General features: G+C 42.9%; 1 protein-coding gene across 1 annotated transcript in view; it reads right to left on the reverse strand.

The window, feature by feature from the left end:
• Window positions 1–18,770, reverse strand: part of PARP14 (poly(ADP-ribose) polymerase family member 14) — a 37,346-nt gene extending 18,576 nt beyond the window's left edge. The window contains exons 1-19 of the mRNA XM_064662059.1: window positions 18,501–18,770; window positions 18,288–18,394; window positions 18,180–18,213; window positions 17,179–17,253; window positions 16,263–16,460; window positions 15,792–16,079; window positions 13,740–13,976; window positions 10,598–12,852; window positions 8,938–9,168; window positions 8,444–8,665; window positions 7,371–7,461; window positions 6,323–6,472; window positions 5,728–5,790; window positions 4,526–4,693; window positions 3,467–3,673; window positions 2,774–3,367; window positions 2,171–2,316; window positions 1,464–1,638; window positions 967–1,255 (exon numbers count right to left, since the gene is read on the reverse strand). Coding sequence (XP_064518129.1) covers window positions 967–1,255; window positions 1,464–1,638; window positions 2,171–2,316; window positions 2,774–3,367; window positions 3,467–3,673; window positions 4,526–4,693; window positions 5,728–5,790; window positions 6,323–6,472; window positions 7,371–7,461; window positions 8,444–8,665; window positions 8,938–9,168; window positions 10,598–12,852; window positions 13,740–13,976; window positions 15,792–16,079; window positions 16,263–16,460; window positions 17,179–17,253; window positions 18,180–18,213; window positions 18,288–18,394; window positions 18,501–18,747 — 5,777 coding nt within the window. The 5' untranslated portion in view covers window positions 18,748–18,770. The remainder of the gene's footprint in view (window positions 1–966; window positions 1,256–1,463; window positions 1,639–2,170; window positions 2,317–2,773; window positions 3,368–3,466; window positions 3,674–4,525; window positions 4,694–5,727; window positions 5,791–6,322; window positions 6,473–7,370; window positions 7,462–8,443; window positions 8,666–8,937; window positions 9,169–10,597; window positions 12,853–13,739; window positions 13,977–15,791; window positions 16,080–16,262; window positions 16,461–17,178; window positions 17,254–18,179; window positions 18,214–18,287; window positions 18,395–18,500) is intronic.
• Window positions 18,771–18,963: the final 193 nt, after the last annotated feature.

Consider the following 18,963-nt stretch of genomic DNA (forward strand, 5'->3'; position numbering starts at 1 on the left):
GCTCCAGGTGAAGTTGATTTCAAGACACTTGATTTCACCAGTCAGCATTTTTCAGTGGTTAGAAAACTGACATAACGAGAAGCAATAAGGCCCAAAGGGAGTTGTTCCAGCACTGTCACAATGGGATGGGTGCGAATGAACAGCCTGATGTTCATGGCTCTACTGAGATACTTGAATTGCAGGTTCACAGTACTTCACACCACATTCCCAGAAAAGGTGTTCCTTGGCCACAGTTCCCCTGCGATAGTTATTGCTCACATGGACACATCAACAGTAAAACTTTAACAGCAACCCAACTAACTATGTAAAGAAGGTATTGGAAGATTTTTTTTCTTAATCATCTAACCAAATAAGTCAAAGCCAATTCATTCAGAGGAGCTAAGAGTTTTCAGTAGTTGGAGGCACTGCAAAGCAGCAGGTTTATGGTATTAAAAACAAGTCAATCCATATCTGTAACATCAAGTTCATTGAAGTTCAGTGGTTGAAAATCAATGCTAAATGTTCTGAGAGGTCTAGACAAACATAAGCCATTAACTATGACTAGTTTATTTATTGAAAACCACTGTGTCATAATCCACAATGAGATTGTCACTTACAGAGTGTAAGAAGGCATCAGAAATGCAACACTGTGCAGTCTGTGGCTGCACTATCCCTTCCCACTCCTCATCAGCAATTAGGAAGGCCCTAAGGCTGCATGGAAAAGCCGATACAGTACAAAGACTTAATATGTAATCTAGCAGAAGTTTTCAGTACAAAGTTATGCTCAAGTGTTAAACATGCTCAGCTGTTCCAAGTGTAAACAAGAAGTCTACTTCAGGGGTATCAGAAATTGCCAGATTGCTTAAATGGAAATAGAAATTAATTTGATACAACTAATTATTGTTTTCATTGTGCGTTTTGTTATAGGTATTTCCATCCTATACGAAGGCTGAAAGACCTGCAATCGTGGCTGCAATCAAAACAACTTATCTAGTGAAAGTGATAAGGTATTCTGGGTAAGCTTGAATGTCATTAAAAATTACAAACATGGATGGCCGGCTCACATCATCAGTCGAACTATCAAACAGATCTATAGAGTTACTAGCATTTTTTGGTTCTGGAGTGATCGCTCCTTTTCTGCCCTGAGAATATTCTCCAACAAGGACTCGAGCCAAGTACATGTGCTTCTTCCCATTCATGTCTGGTTTAGAGTAGTTGTCGTGGGCAGAATAGTTGGCATTAACAGCAAAGTACGTTCCATTTCCGAAGTTTGCAGCTGTAGTCAGAAAAACAAATGTTTGTGAGTGTTTCAGTAGCAGCAATCCCTTATCTGCCACCTTCAGAGCTAGTGAATTTGCTTTTTATTTGCAATACAGAGATATAACAAAACAAATGATTTTGCAAGGCGGGACTAGTCAGATGGTATGGTAAATCAGTCCTAGCCTCTTTCAGGAAAACAAGGGTTGCTTAGATAGTCACTTTACCGTGCATTCCAGCATAGCTCCGGTCAAATCCACGGTTGTTAATTAAGGTTAATGACTCTTTACTCGTCCCATGAAACAGAAGCCTCTCATTATTTGTGTTGCCATTTTTTTTATCCATTTCACGCTTTTTTATTTGGTAGGCCTTCCAAAAATATGGGTTCTGTACCCTTTCAATCTGCAAAGTTTTGAAGTAAGAAAGACAGAAAGAAAGAGGGTAGGTTGCTGTCACGAAAAAAATTTGTGCATAGACAGTTCGATCTGCTTCCAAGATTCCCCTCCCAGCTCCAATGCTTTTATACCAAATGATGAAACAAGTTACTCAAATCCTTCCAAACTTTGGCACACAGATAGCAGAACCCAGCCCAGAACATGACAGAGACACTCCATGGGAAACAACAGAGGAGCGTTTTGCAGGTTTCTGGGCCAGAGATGATGCCCCTGCCTGCACAGCACACACAGCTTACGTGGGCAAATGCTGTGCTCTGTTACAGCAAAAACCATTCCAAGAGCACTCTCCCTTGGCGCTGAAGAAGCAACTGCTCAAGAGCTGCTTCAAATACCCCACTAAACTGATGCTGGTTGAAGTTAGTGACAGCCAGAAAGACTTGTCCAACTCCAGAAATCCCAACAGAATTACTTTTTCCATTGTTGTTAGTATCTTTTATCACTTACCATCAAAGCATTTGTGCTCAGAAATTATGACATACCTTTTCAATTCTGAATGACTGACAGGTCTGCAGAAACCTTTCCTGCACATCTCTATACTCTCTTGTTTCTGGTCTTAGTTCCACTATTTTGAGTCGCTCGTTTTCCATATTGTCCCATGTTGCAGGGAGCACTGTTGACTCTTGATCTGCAGAAGAAACATGATCAATCATATTTACACAAATCCCCTGCTTAAAATTCAGTATGCCCTGCTACAAATCCTTCTAAAAGCCCATACATCTTGCTTATGGATGAGTCAGAAAGAGGTAGCTCCTTATCAGGAACAGCAGTAAATAGAAAAGATACATCTCAAAATCAGAAGTGAGCTGAGAGCTAGAATGACAGCTGCTACAAACACCTAATTATTGCTAGAAAGCTTGATAAGAACCTCAGAACGCATTACCTACTTTTCAAAATATTTAAAAAAACTGCAGGGTTCTTTAATTTTTAATTCCCAATTCAGCTCCTTTCTACATTCTCCAGAAAAGCAACTGCACAAAGCTCCTAACAATACTTTGAATATTCTTACCATTCCTTCTCTTATTAGGCTGGATGCAGCCTGGTTTTCACATGGAACCTCAGTTTGTCAAGATGCTTTTACTTACCTTCAGATTTATCAACACGTCTAATGGCTGTTTGTTTTCCTTGGTCATCCACAGCATATTTAAGTTTCATATCCACTGTGTATTTTTTCTCACCAATGGTGACTGAAATACTTTTCTGCTTTCCCCTGTAAGCATTTTCCAACTGCATATTTGTAAGACTATCAAAGGGCACATAGGAATCCTCTTCAAAATATTGCCATTCAATTAAATTTTGTAAAAGTCCTGCTTGGACCTCTTCCTGTTTAGTAGCTTTTACCCTGAGGATCATTTTCTGAATAGCTGAATGAGCAATCCAGACATCTTTCCCAAAACCTGAAATTCCAATAGAGGTACCCTTCAAATAAAGAGCAATTTTTAATTTCTTTTGTAGGTGATGCAGTTCCTCATTCTCTTCTTCACTGAAATGAGAGATGGAGTCATCTACAATTTCTGTCTGAAGCTGTTCCTTTGAAATTGCACTTCTCAGCCAGTTTTCAGCTTCTTCCACTTCCTTTTTAATTTCACCGCAAATTTGCACAACAGCCAGGTCGATTTTCTTTTCCAAAACTCCTGTGCTTTTTTCCTTTGGGGAACGTTTCTCAGGGCTCCGGAATGCTACATTGAAATACATAAATATTGTAATTAATGTTAATTATTACTACCTGCTGCTAAACAGATTGATCTATAACCTGCACTTAAGTGACATCTACTTACATTTTATCTTGGAAATAAATGATTTGATTGGTGTTTTAGTAGGCTTTTCTCTTTTCTGCATGCTTGCATGGAACACACTCAGCAGATGTGGCTGAAAGATGACAACTTTAATAGTTTTCACAGATGCAGGAGAGTTCCTTCTTGCAAAGTCAGTTACTGCATCTATCATCTTGTCAGCTACCTCAGCAGGATTGCGGCCTGCCTCTCCTGAAAAAAGTTAGAGATATTTTGCTTTTAAGAACTGCTAATCACAAATTATTAAAACATCTTTACAAGAACAGCTATGAACATACCCACAATCACTTGGATCATAAACAGGTCAAGAATAATGTCAGGCAGGCAATTAGGAAAGGTTTCTATTTATCATGAGAAGAACGTTTGAGACCACCTTTCCAGCAAGGGAAAAATGGAAGTTTCCTTTTGTTGGCATGGCAACCATTCAGGTTATGATGTAGTTTGTACAGCTTGAGTACCTAATAGGCCACAGGCCTGATGCTCAGTGGCCCAGTAACCAACTCCTTGCTCAAAATGTAGGCCTAGTTTTGTTCATGCAAGGGGTTCCCCCATGCATGGGGCACAGTTCTGGATTCTCTGATGCTATGGATTTCTACCAAACTAACTGAAAATAACAAGAGAAGAAAAAGGGACAATCTGGCCTTTTTGACTGGCTCATGTTCCATCTGCATCAACCTTGCTTGTGCGGCTGCCAGGCAGAGTTGCATCTACTGATTTCAGCAATGGAGAAGTAGCTCCCTGGCTGTTCTCCCTGAGCTGCACACACATCAGGCTGCAGGTTCTCCAGGAAGCACAGATATACCTTTGAATCCCTGTTAGCAAGGAAGTGTTGGTTCTAGAATACTCATACTCTTTATGTACTAAATGTCTGCAAGGAGTGAAGCTTTCTAGCTCTTCATAAATCTCTAATAACAGTTTTGAAGACTGCAGTTTCCGAATATATTTTCACCAAATAATAACCTCTCCAGATAAACTCATTGCTTGAGCCCTGAGATCAGCAGAATCATATGCACTGAACCCATTTCAAAAAAGGGAGACACAGACCTGTTCCAATTGCTGGGAAGGTGACAGAGGTGTACCCCTGTAATTCACACTCCTGGAGCACCTGGAAAACTAGAAACTTGATATCATCTTGGGCAACAAAATGGATTATTTTTTTGCATGGCAGGTTTCCTGCTTGGGTGATGATATAGCTCTTGTGAGGTTTCTGGGCTGAAAGAAGTAGTAGAACATAATCAACAATTATCCACAATATAGATGTGTACTAGTTCTCATTAAGAAATAAGAAGTGGTGACAAATATGCCCCAGGATAAGCTTCATGTCTCCGTCCATAAAGTAAGCAACTTCCTCTCTCTATTTTCACTTTCAAGGCACAAGGATTCAATTTATATTTGTAAGATATGTGCCTCTTTTGATAAATAAATTTTGTGTGCATCTTTATTTATCTGGTTTGCTCTGCAGACTTGGAGAACTTTATGCAGACAGGCACTCTGTCTTCACAAACACACAAGCATGACATCTACCCCCAGGCTGCCTAGCCCAAATTACCCTCTTGGCCTGTGCAAGAGAGGTTTGTTTACCCCTGATTGCCTCCACATAATTCTTTTCCTTTGGTTGGTCTTCCAAGCTGACCTCCACACCTTCATCTTTCCCACTTCCTTTATTTTGTGGGGTTTTAAACCACATACTTGTCCATCCTTACTTCCCTTTCATTATAGCTGCTGTTCACCAGCTCAATTTGGTCTACAAATAAATGCCTCTTCTGAGGCAGGAACCCAGCTTCAGACTACTGAAAAGTAGTCCCATAGAGGATGTGGTAGTGGATTACTAGTAATGACAAAACAAACATTTTCTTACTCAGAAATAACAAAAGGAGTTGCAGGTAGACAGTTGTTTCCAGTAACTTATGGCTTGTCTATTAACATTTCTGACAACATCTCGCTTGCTCTGTTCGATGTAAACTCTTTGTTTTTATCATGGAAAGCTTTATTGGAATAAGAGGATGTAATAACTAACAGATTTAGATCTTTACATGTGTTCAGAAGCCATCTCCTTTTGAAGATTTTTCTTTTCCTTCCTTCACTAGATGTTTTACAAATATTACATTAACTGATTTAAAAACTAGCTGCTGTAACACAGTGCATAATACAGATGGAAGTACAGTAGGCAACATTGATAAATTATTCCAGCAGATTCCCTGCCGTGCATTAACACCTTCAGAAGGGTCAGAAATGTTTTACCATACCTAGTAGACAACATTCAACTTCAACTGCTTTTCCAGCACCATTCAGAATTGCTCTTGAGACACCTTAAATGAGAAGAGGCACATGAATCCACTGTTACTACTGTTAATACTGTTAAAGTCCCTTCTGAAGCAGAACTGTATCCACACAATATCTAAAAATATCTCAATGCCAGTAACAGTAAATGTTTTCATTGAAAAGCACTGCTGCCAAAATTTTAGACTTCCGCTTTTCAACACAAAGTGATGTCTAAAGTACCCAACAAGTTTCCCCAAGTTCAAAACTCATTGAGGTTTGTCTTCTCCTTTAGTCTGACAGGTATTCTATAAAAAGATTCTATATTAAAAAACCAAAAAATTATTAGTTTCCCTTTCTGCAAGAGAGTCTTAAACATGCCATCCTGTAACATAGATTACCAAGAAAATAAAGTTTCAGACAGTACTTAATTGAACCTTTGTACCCTAAGAAGCAAAACAGAAACCACACTGTGAAAAAAAATAAAAGGGTATGAAGCATTGAAGAAAATACTTCCTCGTCTCCTTTCCCAGCCCTTCCAAGCACACGTACTGTTTTCACACACAATATCAACTAAAATACCTGTTTGGAGGTTGAAGGTTTGGTTTGTTATGTTTACAATGACATCTCCCTTTTCCTTGGTAATATCACCTTCTGCCACCTGGAACACGATGGAGCCAATTGTCATTTCAAGTAAATTATGTGCTGCGGTTGAAGAGGTAGTAGAAAAAGCTGCAGGAAAAGAAATACAGACCCTGAGCAGAAGGGACTGATGATGTAAAAGATAAGGGACTTGTTCATGGGTACAACACCTATAGACACCACAGTTTGGCTACAGACTCAGCCTGTGGAGAGGATTGCCTGCCATGCTAACTGAAAATCATCCCTTCTCACAGGAGTCCTTGCTCAACCTGCACTATTCCCATAATTTCTGGGAATGTGTTTTGCTGCACACCTGGAACACAGGACACCACTTAGCGACATTTCACCGTATAAGCCTTTGTAAAACCTCTATGTAAGAAAGCAGCAAACTTTCCAAGTCTTACTCTTTTGCTCCTTTGTCTCACAGAGTTTCCAGGCAGCTTCTCTACTGCATGACAGGTGGAATTTTTTACCCATGTGTTATTTGTAAAATTTTATTTCAGTTTTCAACATGTAACTGTTTTTTTACAGGCTGCAGTTCCATTAAGCTGGATAACACCAAAGATATTTCAGTTTGGTTTTGCTACTCATCTGAACACATAAAAGGTTAAAGAGTATTCCAAAGAGACCACTTTAAGACACATAACCAGGAACTCATCTGCCTTCCCAGGACATAGAAAGACACTGACCTCTTCACAGTCGGATCTAGTGCTGCAGCAACAAAAGAAAAAGCTCTGCTTGTGCCCTTGGCACATGATAGCTTCTGCTGTCCCGACTATCCGGATAAGGAATCATAGGTACATTTTTTTTCTTAGCATCTCCAATACTATTTCAGACATAACTCAACCTGAAAATACAGCCACCTGGAGTTTGGGAATTATATGCTCACCAAACAAATATCTAAACATCCATTATGAATGCATTCCCTGGAATATTTTAAAGAATAAAAGAATCCACTAGGCATGTAGCTTCTGTGAAACAAGCTTACCTGTGCCTTGGCCAGCCTCATTTGGAGAAGGCTTCTGCATTTCAACACCTGCAGTATTTCCACGCCTCTTCTCAAGTTCATCTAAAAATACCTAGAGAAGGAAATTACAATCAACCCCTGCAGAAGTTCTTTACACAGTAGAAATAAAAGTTTGAAAAGTCAATTTAAAAAACATTTAGAAAGAGCTAAACACAAATTACTTCATACCATCTGCCATAATGTGATGGCAAGATGGCACATGTTGTTCTTGGAGAGCAAGGCTTTTCAGCGTGAACAATAGGCAGAATCACAAATAAGTAAGTCAAAGGCCTAGCCCCATTCCACAGGGATAGAGCAAGAGATGGCATCCTTAGACTGAGTGGCTAGCTTACACTAACTCAGCTTTTCCAAGTATTACCATCCCTCTCTATATAAACAGCTCAGGCTTTGATGCAGTAGCCTTCAGGTTTGGCCTTTCAAAATGTATTAGCTACTGCACAAAATAGCAGAAGCCAACAGATGCAGAAACACTTATCTGGACATTAATTCACAGTGTGACTGCTTTCTTTCGGTGTGAAATGAGCAATTAGAGCAAGCATATAGAAAATTTGTGCTAAAGTGATACTAAAGAAAGGGGGATGCAGAATACTGGGATGTTTCTACTGGAGAAGTCTGTCAGCACAGCATACCTAGCACAATTATTTTTCCTAAAAAGACACTAGCACTCCATCTAAACACTCCTTTTTTCCAGGGGTGGAGGGAGGCATTGATGCAGGAGTTACAACCTACCTGTCAAGACCTATTGACTGAGGAATTAGGTGAGTTCATGAGACAAAGAATAATTACATCTTTGTCTGTATTACTGCCAGGAAACAGAAAAGGACAGGAAGGGAGCAGGTCTGTACAGGAGAGGCAGGTGACCATGATGGGCAGAACAAAAATGAGAACTTTCAGTATAGACAAGAGAGACTGTCAGCAAAGTTTTTCTTTAGTGTAAGAACAAGCACCCTGTGGATTCTTTGAAGATCATCAGATAGCCAAGTATCATCAAATAAACCAGCATATGATAGAGAAAGAAAACCAGAGTAACTCACCTGAATATGAGCTGTGTCTTTTGGATGCAACAGAAAGTGAACTTCCTCAAGAGAATTTACTCCATTTTTACTACTGAATTCAAACACCTTGTCAAACAATAATTCAGCAACAATAAAGGTTGGGAATCCTAAATTTCCTGTCCCAATTGCCGGAAAAGTAATTGACTTTAGAGACAGTTCTTCAGCAATCTCCAGACATTTTGTGATGATGTCACCGAAGACCTGTAAAGCACAATCATTTTTTCAGTTACTAAAGGTAATTTTCTTTCCAGCGTGTGCAACATAGCACTTTCCCTTTTAGCTTGGTAATAAAATACAATTAATTGCATACATCACAAGGAATTCATCAATCAACAAGATATCAGCCCCACAGTTAAAAAAGAACAGGTCAAACTCTCCTGTCTTCTGTGACACTGTCCCTGATTTCAAAGGAAAAGTGGCATTAAACACACTATAAAGCCCACACAAATTCCAGCCAAAAAAACACCTTATACCTTTGAAGATGTTTTTCTCTGGGACCACGCAGGTACAATAGCATGAAGCACAACACTGCAGTCTAGATTGTAGCCATTTGTTTTCAATACAGCTCCCTCCTCAGCTCTTCCTAGGCCTTCTTTTCTCAAGTCTGTCTGAAGCATTGGCCCTGCCTTGCTTAGCAAAGCTTTAGCAAGTGGCCCTTTATCAAGCTGGAGATCTTTGCCAACACTGATGACAACAATGGATGTCTGAAAAACACACAAGCAAAACCTCTACCTTTTAAGTATCAAATTTAAATTTTGCATTGATTAATCAAAACAGCCTGCCTGATGACTTACAAAGTAAATTTTTGGGACAGCAATCAGATTGAGCAAAGTTTGGAATGAAATAGAAGTTATGCTCAATTCTAATACCATGAGCCTACCCAGAACACAAAAGTTGAGTTAACAATGAAATTCATTTCAGCTTGATGGGAGAAACTTAAAATTCTGCATTCCTGGTTTATTCATTCTACCTCCACTTGAAAAACATTTATGCAAGTTTGTTCTCCAAGAGAAGCTCACAGACCAAAATCTATGTTCACTGAGGTAGGCAGGACTCCCATGCATGGCTGGTCTAGGGGAAAAGCAGAACCTGAAGACAAACAAGACTGGAGGAAACCTAAGGAGAAAGAAGTAAGAAAAGCAGTAACTTTTAAATGAGAGAAATACAAAGGCTTATAAACATTGTGTCAAGTCCTATATCCAGCTCCTTGGGAAGGACCTCTGTACACATTTTAACATATATTCTGCTCTGTCCAACTAGAAGAGCCGCATGCACAAGCTGTGGGAGGCATCCACACCTGAAAGGATTTCCCAGCCATTATGGAAAGGGTTCTGAACAGAGTTGCTTCCAGTTTTGGCAATCCCAGTAAAACAGTTATCAGCCAGCTAACAGAATTTCAATGCAGCAGGCAACTGGAAATCAATTAGAGAAGATGGTTCTTCACAGGAAATGCAATAGTAACTGCATGTTTCATGCCAGTGACAGAACAAATAAAAGTTTCCCAGACCAATATCCCACAGATGCAGGGAAAACAGGACTGGCTATAGACCCAGGCTCAGATGTAAATGTCTCTGCTGCTGCAGGAGCACAGTGGACCTGGAAGCACCAGCCAGTCTCACATAGCAAGGTACTCGTGCTAGCCAATACTGAGCACTCTCTTTTGCTTTTGTACTAGTACCACACTCCCATAATCAGGATTTCTGGAAAGGTCAATGCTGCCTGAAGATGGTTTCTGCCCACCAAGGAAGGATCGGGAGGGTTTGGAGCCCAGACTGATTCCTGCTGGCCTCAGTTGCTTCTGCTAAACTGTACCATACCATGTACACAGGGACCTCTGGAGCTGTCTGGACACAATCCTGAGTAACGTGCTCCAGGGGACCCTACTTGGGGTTGGACTAGATGACAAAATGCAATGCTGCACAGCCATCTGTATCTACCATGTAAGACAGTCACCTAACAGCAATTCTTGTTATCAGCAGCGATAGCCAATTTCAGCAACATGTCAAACATGGCAGTATTGCTAACTACAGATGATGGTCTAGGGTTGGTCATTTATTGGTTTTGTGTTTAAAAAAAAGAACTCACAAAAAAACCCACTTGGTATTTCAATGGCAGATAATTTAAAACACTTACTGCAGCATCTTCAATGCTTCCTGTTTGCAGCACAATATCAAGGCCTTCCTCAGTTGTTATGCATGGTAAGTTCTTGCTTTTTTGAGAAATTTTGCGCTCCCTAGGTTGAGGAATTTTACTGGCCTGATGCAGGGACCCGTAGGAAGGTGAAGAATCTGGAAACACTTCTCTAAGTGCCTTGCTGAAAGCCTGAATGTTATCCTGTACAATATCCACAAGATGAACTTCCTTCAAGCTGCTGTCCCCCTTGGATCCTTCCAAGGTCTCCTTGATAGAGGATACAATTGAATATGTACACAGTTCCAGTGGAAAGCCAAAAATCCCTCCACTTATAGCAGGCAGAGCTATGGAAGAACAATTGTATGTTTCAGCCAGTTCTAGACTTTTCTTCACTGTCTTCCTCAACAAGTCCACGCACCTTTCTGGCTCCTCCTTCCTCCACCTGGGCCCAACAGCATGAATGACGTTCTTGCAGGGGAGTTTCCCAGCGCCCGTGAGAACTGCGCTCCCGGGATGGAAATGCCCGTTCTTCCTCACCAGCTCATCGCACTCTTCTTGCAGTGCTGGACCAGCAGCTCTTAGCAGTGCATCAGCAAGGCCACCAATGTGCTTTAGGTCTTCATTAGACGCATTCACCACAACATCAACAGAATGAGTGCATAAGTCAGCTCTATAAACTGCTATTACAATTTCACCCATAGTCACTTGCATATAGGGCTTGCCTTCATTACTATGTTCTTGCTGTTCTTCCAGGTGCTCTTCTGAGTGCTCTTCCAGCCGGACTAAACATTTAAACTCTTGTTTTGCATGGGAGGCCAAAACCCGTTCGTGCTCTTTGAAATATGACTTGGCTCCTGGTGCTCCAATTACCACACGCTTATAGTACAGGCCAGATAGTATTTGCTCAACTAGGCTGACTCCTTCCAGCACTTTTGGCCTTGATCCACTCAAGGATATAACCCTACACTTTTTCTGTGTGCTAAAGTCAACTTTCACACCTTTTTTCAGTAAGCCACCCCAAACATCAACCTTCTCTTTCTCAAAAAACATCATGACCGCCATGGGCTTTCCTCCAATGACCCTTTGTACCTGTGTGTTTTCATCTATAAAGCTGGAAAGTTCCTCAAAGGCTTTTGCTACTGCTTGAGAACAACCAGCAATGACGACCTGACTCCCTGCCTGAGTGACTGTTACAGCTTCACTAGAGCAGTTTTCCTTGGTGAGCATCTGCCATTCCTTCTCCTGGAGGACTGACTCATCCTCCAATGCAATGTTTCTGTAGTCCAGTTCCTTCTTTATTTCTTCTTCTGCTTTTAGGAGATCTTCAGGAGTACTCCCATTCAAGATGACAGCTCCTGTGCCAAGCTCATAAAAGGCATTAATTTGTTTTGACATAAACAGACTCTGTGACAGGGTTTCATTATCAATATGCTCTAAAAACTGGAAAATATAAGGGTGGATATTAACTGTTTTCTTTACCATTTTGTGCATAGTATCGAATATTTCCCCTTTTACTTTATAAACTTCCTCAGGCACACCACATAGCCTAATTATTTTCTGCAAATAATCGTAAGTTATTTTCAGACCCGGGAACTCCATACGAAATTTTTCTTCCAGGCCAGAAACCTGTAAAATTCCATATTCCCCTGGACTCACTGTCACCACTTGTTCAGTTCTTTGCTTTTCTCTTTCAATTTCTCTGGTGGCCTTTTCAATCAGAACCTTCAGTTCTTGTTCAACATTACTCACAACTTCTTTTTCTCCCACTAGAACAAGTAAATCCTTGGAAATACATGGGATCATCAGAACTTCATCACAGGGAAAGCTGTTTCTAATGGCTTCCCACACCTCTGCGCTTACTTGACATTGAATTGCTTCATACTTTGATATGCTTTGTGAAAAGGCTGCGGAAACATTTTCCTTCCATCTCTTGACCAACTGAGATACTGATCTCTTCTGCTCACACAAAACAGCAGAAGGATGCAAGGAAACTTTTGGGTCTGCACAGTGGGGTTCAGGCCACGCTGGCACACAATTACACTTTGCCATTTCACAATTTATGGCTGCAATGAGGCTGCTATTTTTTTGCAAATAATTCCAGATATAAGGGTCCAGAGGCAATGTAATTGGATCTGGCTTCTTTATCTGTGGCCCTTCCTTTCCATATAGAGCTGTTCCCAGCGAGGTGTAGTAAGGATAGACAGAGATTGGCGTTTTGTTGATTGTATGCTTCTTTGCCAGGATATTTGTTACATCTAAAACAAACAAACAAAACCCCAGACTATTAATGTCAGCATTTAAGATCTTCTGTTTTGTTTTTGTGTTCTTTTCGTTGCTTGGGGTTTTTAAACTATGTTTTCTAAATAATAATGTTTGTTATTTCTAAGAACATTTTTAGATTAATTTCCCTCCCTTCCCAGATAGAAATAATTCCAAATTATTGAAGAATTATTTATTTTAAATGCCAGAAACTAAGCTGGAGAGAGAAAGTCAAGCACAACACAGTCCACTTCTGGGAGGAGGTACACACAGTCTCTGCCCCCACTTCTCTTATATGCTGTACTTAAAGTGCCCAGCTCAGCAGTTGTTTGGGTTATACTCAGCAGTATCAAAACCCAGCTCCTCCATTTTCCCACAGAAAGAGCATCTCTTTCTTTCAACTTCCCTTCAGCTCTCCCTTTCACTGCAGTGGCTCCAGCTTCCCTCTTGTCCTTCACCTTCCACTCATCTTTCTGTCAGTGACTGGACAAGCCACACCACCTACTCTCCAGCCAAAAAAGCTGCCCAAGAAATTGTCCCCTGATGACCTAGACAGCACACATTGCCATGGGACAGCTGGTGGTGAAGGTGGCAGGCTGGGGGGAAAGTCCCCTGCACTCAAACTGCAACCTGAACTCTATAAGGATCAGGGCCAGGGTGAAATAAGCTGTCTGGAAAAAGGAAACGGTTCTATGCCTCATGCCCAGCTGGCCCAAAACTGAGGCTTGCACAGTTAGCAGAGACTTGCTGACAAAGCACCAGATTTGCTGTTTTATGAGGGCAAAGGAGGCATTTCTCTAGAAATTTCTCTAGGCATTTCTCACATTTTGATCCTTAAATAAGAAGTTCTCAGAGAAATAAGGGCTTTGCACTTCTGCATTACCTTTATGGTCACTGAATGTAATGATAGCTGCATCTTCGTCAGGCAGCTGTTGAACATCCGTCACTTGTGCACCTCCGTTCCTCTTATTTTCAAAGTAGATGGTTATATAGTCACTGGATGTGTTGGGTGGTATATTTTCAGCCCTAATGCTCTTTGTTAGCTCGAGGCAACGTGCAGTAATGTTTTGTTGCTTTGCTCTGTGGTTTTGATTAACCTTTTTAGCAAATTCCCCTGTATCTAGGAAGAGAAAGGAGAAGAAAATAGAAAAAAAAACAAATTCCAACTTGGAGCTCACTTTTCTACCTCGGTGTTAGCAGACTATCGCTGCGTGCACTGGTCAAAGCACTGAATTACAAAATCAACTCAGAGGTGCCCCCAAAGCTACTTCTTTCCACGTGTTTGGTATCTGCCACCCAGTATTCCCCTCATGGTTGATTACAATTGTTGACCACAATGACTGTATCCAGAATTTGCTGCTAGTTTTCCTGCTGACTAGAACTGGGTCTCTTTAACCTCAGAAGGAAACAAGATCAGGTTCATTTCTGGGCTATGGCTTTGTACACAACTAATCAGACATGAGCCAACAGTTCAAATTCTCTCAGTTTTATGATAAATACATTTTCTTTTTGGCTACTCCCCCCCCCCCCATCATCACACTAAAGGACAGTCAAATCACTTTCACATCTTTCAGGGAAAAACAGTTAAGTTTTTTATTTCCTAAAGGCTACACCAAAAATTTAGGACTGGACCACAACATTAGAGACAAATAATTGCTGATTTCTAGGGCAGAAAAATCTACACCTTCTGGAAGCTAAAAAACTCTTTGGTTTAGTTAAACCACATACTAATCCCTTCACAACTAAGATTTCTCAGCAACTTCATTTTTATATATTACCAATAATACCAGTGTTATCTCTAAGTTATGTATCTAAAGTGATACATAACTTCTTTTCACCACATTCTATCTTCTACAGATTTAGAATTTTTCCATATGTAAGACTCAATTCTCTCTTCTTTCCTGTCCCACCTTCTCACCCAGAATCAAGCACATGTAAAGTCACCTTGTCCCTAAAAGGACTTCAGCACAGCAGCACTGAAAGAATCCTGAAGCCAGTTCACCACTGTCAGTTTAATTCAGTTCTCTCTCTGCAACAAGAGCCATGACATTTGGCTGATAATCTTTCTGGATCCAGTCTTTTCATACCACTTACTTTTGCCCAAATCCTGGGATGGGATTTGCTAGTAAAATCAGCCATAAGTCCACCAGAAAGTCTCCCCAGTCCCTCACTGTGAGAAGTAGGAGCAGACACCTCTCCATCACCTGCAAGATGCCTTTGTCATCAATCATTAATAAGGTAGAAAAGAAAGTGTATGGTATTGAACACGCTAAAAACCACATAGTAGCTTAACAACTCACTGGTACCACAGCATGTGGTGTTAGTGCCACGCTTCACATAACTGATGCTGCCACTCTGTAAGGACAGCTGGACTTGCCTCAGCATCCCAGGACCAGTATCCCATCCACAGCAATGGCCACAGCAGGCATCTAGAGAAGCTGTAAGAAGATGCTGCTTCCTCAACTCTCTCCCAGCTTCCAGTCTATGACAGTAGATTTCTCCAGCCTGACACAGTCTGCTTAATAACCTTAAAAAGCTCTGCTCCACATATTTGTGCAATTTTCTTCTAATCCATACGAACCCACCACACATGTAAAACCTTTTGTCAAGGACAGCCTTTGTCATCCAACTGTTCTCAGATCAAGTACATCCTTCATTGCTTGTTCTAAGTTATAGTTTGGTTTTAGTTCTACCTGTTCTGTTTACTATCCAAATCAGAGCTAGCTCTCTTCTGACTTTCACTGGCCTCTACACCTTACAGATAAAAGGTATGGCATTACTTTAGTAGCGTAAGTCCTCCTTTAAAAGTACACAATATCAGACCAAACCTTAAAAATATGACAGAAAACACTCACTTCCTGCTTAGCCTCACTCACACACACACATGCAAACAAGTAGCTAATAAGAAAGAGCTTCAACTCTGACTCCTTCTTACCAGTATTTGCAGTAAAAGTAACTACAGCAGCACGTAACTCAGGGATCATTTCCACACTGAAGTCACCATCATCCTCTGACAAGCCGCTGACGTTCTCTACCAGCATAATAACCATGCAATCTTTTACTGTCTCCTTCATATTCTCCAGCACAACTGAGGTGGAAGGCAGGGATCCTTCAGAGTTCTCCGCTTGGCATGGCTCCTGCAGAGCGTCCACTTGCCACGGCTTCACGAACAGATCAATTTTCTTCACCTTGTGATGCTTCCTTTGCAAAACTTCTTGGGCATCTAGTTGCACAGGAAAAAAACCAAAGATGTGATCTTCCCTTCCCCACAGCAGACCATATTAAATAATAAAAATAATACACCATTTCTGCGTGGAGAAATGCCCACAAAGAGATCCAGCACCAGCAAAGGCCTATTTTTAAAAGGGAACTTTAGCAGTATAACAGCCATAACACACAAGCGTACCTTGTTCATCCTCAAAGGTGATGATCATTCGCTGACCCTCTTTGACATAGGACCTGATGATCCCCCCACCAGACTTCTTTTTATTTTCGAAGTACATTTCCACAATCTCATCTTCTATTTCTTCCCCAGAGGCAGTGGTTACTACTATGACAGACTTCCTAGAGGTTGCTTTTTCTTCTTCCAATTTCTCACATGATTCTGAAAAAAAGATCACACTCCAATGCCTTAGGCAAAAGTTAAGAAAAATACCGAGCTTCTTATTTTCCAAGCTTTCACTCCACTTTTTGTTCAGGCCACACATAAGGTCAGGGAAAAGAACAGGGTAAGAATTCTAAACAAAAGCATATCAGTAGTGGGAGCTGCCATAACAACAGGTGAGGAAAAAACGCTTCACTTCAGCATCAGGCAAGGACAGCAGAAGTAAAAGCTAGAAAATCTTCTTCACAAACACACAATGAGGGGAATCAGTGCTCTTCTGGCTGGGCACTTTCTCCATTCACAGTTCCAGCCACTGCTGTGGGTACATGGAGTCTACATGTGCTGGCTGCCACAGCAGCTCAGGTGCACCTGGGGTACAAAGCTACTGATGTTCTGGCAGAGGTTGCCCCAGCAGGGCTGGGAGCATCTGGGAAGGTCTGGGAAAGGACAGCCTTAGCCAGAACAGAGGCCAGCATCTACTGCTGTTTCCTAAGGAACTGACCTGCCTGAGGCAGCCACTGAAATGGGGACTTTAAAGGGACTCATACAAAGGAAAAAACCCATTTATTTCTTTTAGTCTGAGATCACAATTCCTACACTACATTAGACAAACACCACAAGCCACACGGGTGACCAGGGCACTACCACAGCAGGAAGGTCCATGAAAACCAAAGAAGCAAGAATACACTGGTCACTGCTGGATATGTGGCACACTTACCTGCCTTCTCCTGCAGAGTACACACAGGAGTCTCCTTACTCTGGCAGATGGGAAGAGACACCTGGGGTTCATTAACTAGAGATAAACGACAATGATTTCTCACTTACTGGGTACTTCAAGAAGAAAAAGGTCACATTTGTGTACACCCAGGACCTAACACATCTTGAATTGTTTCATTTGACACTGCCAGAATCCCAGACTTCCATAGATTCCTCTTTTTAAAACATATGTTGAATTGGTTGCAGAAACACTCTGAGCTCAAGAAGGCTCAGGCATAATGTTAAAAATCAAACTAGTACACAGTCATACTGAGTGAACCACGGTGAGCACGTCCTCCCATGCACTACACACTGTCCTCACACAAAAACTGCGTTGAACATGAGAAGTGCCAAGGACATCTCCCCTTGGGAGGGAAGCACATCTGGAAACTGGCATCTCTGGAAAAGCCTCTATTATGATGTGTTCTGACTCTACACAACAGCTCTACTTGCTAGTTTAGAACAGGAAGAAATGCAACTAAATTAGAAAACAAAAGATAAGGTTATATCACCCAAACTGCTTCTCCACCCTGTGCCCTCAGTTCCCATCTGTGCACAAATAGGCACTTTGGGGGTGGAGGTCAGGGAGCTGTGTGTGTATTAACCTTGTGTGTATTGATTAGCTGTGTATTAGCTGTGTGCGTATTGATTAGTCGGGTAGGTATTAATTAGCTGTGTATTAGCTGTGTGTGTATTAGCTCCTCTAGCCAGAGCAGTGGGTCTGTGCGGTGCCTGCGGGCTGGCTCGCGGGCTGCGGTTTAGAAAATAAGTCGGTTTTGGGATGAGGGAAATGAAGGAGAGGGCAGGGTAGGCAATCAAAGCGCTAGAGCGCTGTTCGCCCGGCCCGGCCAAGCACCAGAAAGCAGATCTCCCCATCCCCGCTCCTCCGCCCGGGCTCCCCGGGCCAGTGCCCCGCCAGCCCCGGGCGCTTCAGTCCCGCGCCGCGTCCCACGCTGTCCCTACCTGGCGCCTCGGCCCCTCCGGCCCGTCCCTCCTCCTGCAAGGGAACAAGAGGAGAGCGGTCACCGCGGCCCCTCGCCCGCCGCCCGCCCGGCCCCGCGCCCGTCTCACCTGCGCGGAGTCGCCGCCTGCGGGCAGCGCGGTGACCTGCAGCGACAGCCGCCCGCCGGGCCCCCACTCGAGCTCGTGGAGTCGCCGGTCCAGCACCCGCTGCCTCACTGCCAACACAACAGGCACCGGTCATGGGGGATGCGGCGCTCCCCGCCCGTCCGAACCGCGGGCAGCGCCATCAGCGCCCCCGACCCGCCCGGCCCGGCCGCTCACCCTCGGGGCGGGTGAAACAGACGAGGAGGTGCCCGGTCCCGGTCCCGGTGTCGGTGCCGGCCCGCAGCTCGCACTCGCCGCCTCCCGAGCGCTTCTGGCTTTGGAAGTAGCAGAGCAGCTTCTTCTTCAGGGCGGGCGGCGGCTCGGCGGAGCCCCAGTCCCCGCGCACCAGCAGCGGGAAGGCGCCCGGGCGCTGCCCCGCCATCGCCGCACCGACGGCTTCGCTCCCCGCCGCTTTCGCTTTCATTTCTTCATCGAGGAAACCCGACGCACCGGGCTCCGCCCAGTGGCGGGAACAGGCGGCTCCCCCGGGCCCGGGGCTGGCCGGGGGCCGCGGTCCCCTCCGCGCCTCCTCGGGGGGCAGGACCGGCCTCTCACGGCCCGCGGAGCGCTGCCGGGCTACACAGCCCGTTGTGCCTCCACGGTGTCACAAGTACAGTGTTTTCAACGCCGGACCTTATAA

This window comes from Pseudopipra pipra, chromosome 7, assembly GCF_036250125.1.
Source record: "Pseudopipra pipra isolate bDixPip1 chromosome 7, bDixPip1.hap1, whole genome shotgun sequence".
NCBI lineage: Eukaryota > Metazoa > Chordata > Aves > Passeriformes > Pipridae > Pseudopipra > Pseudopipra pipra.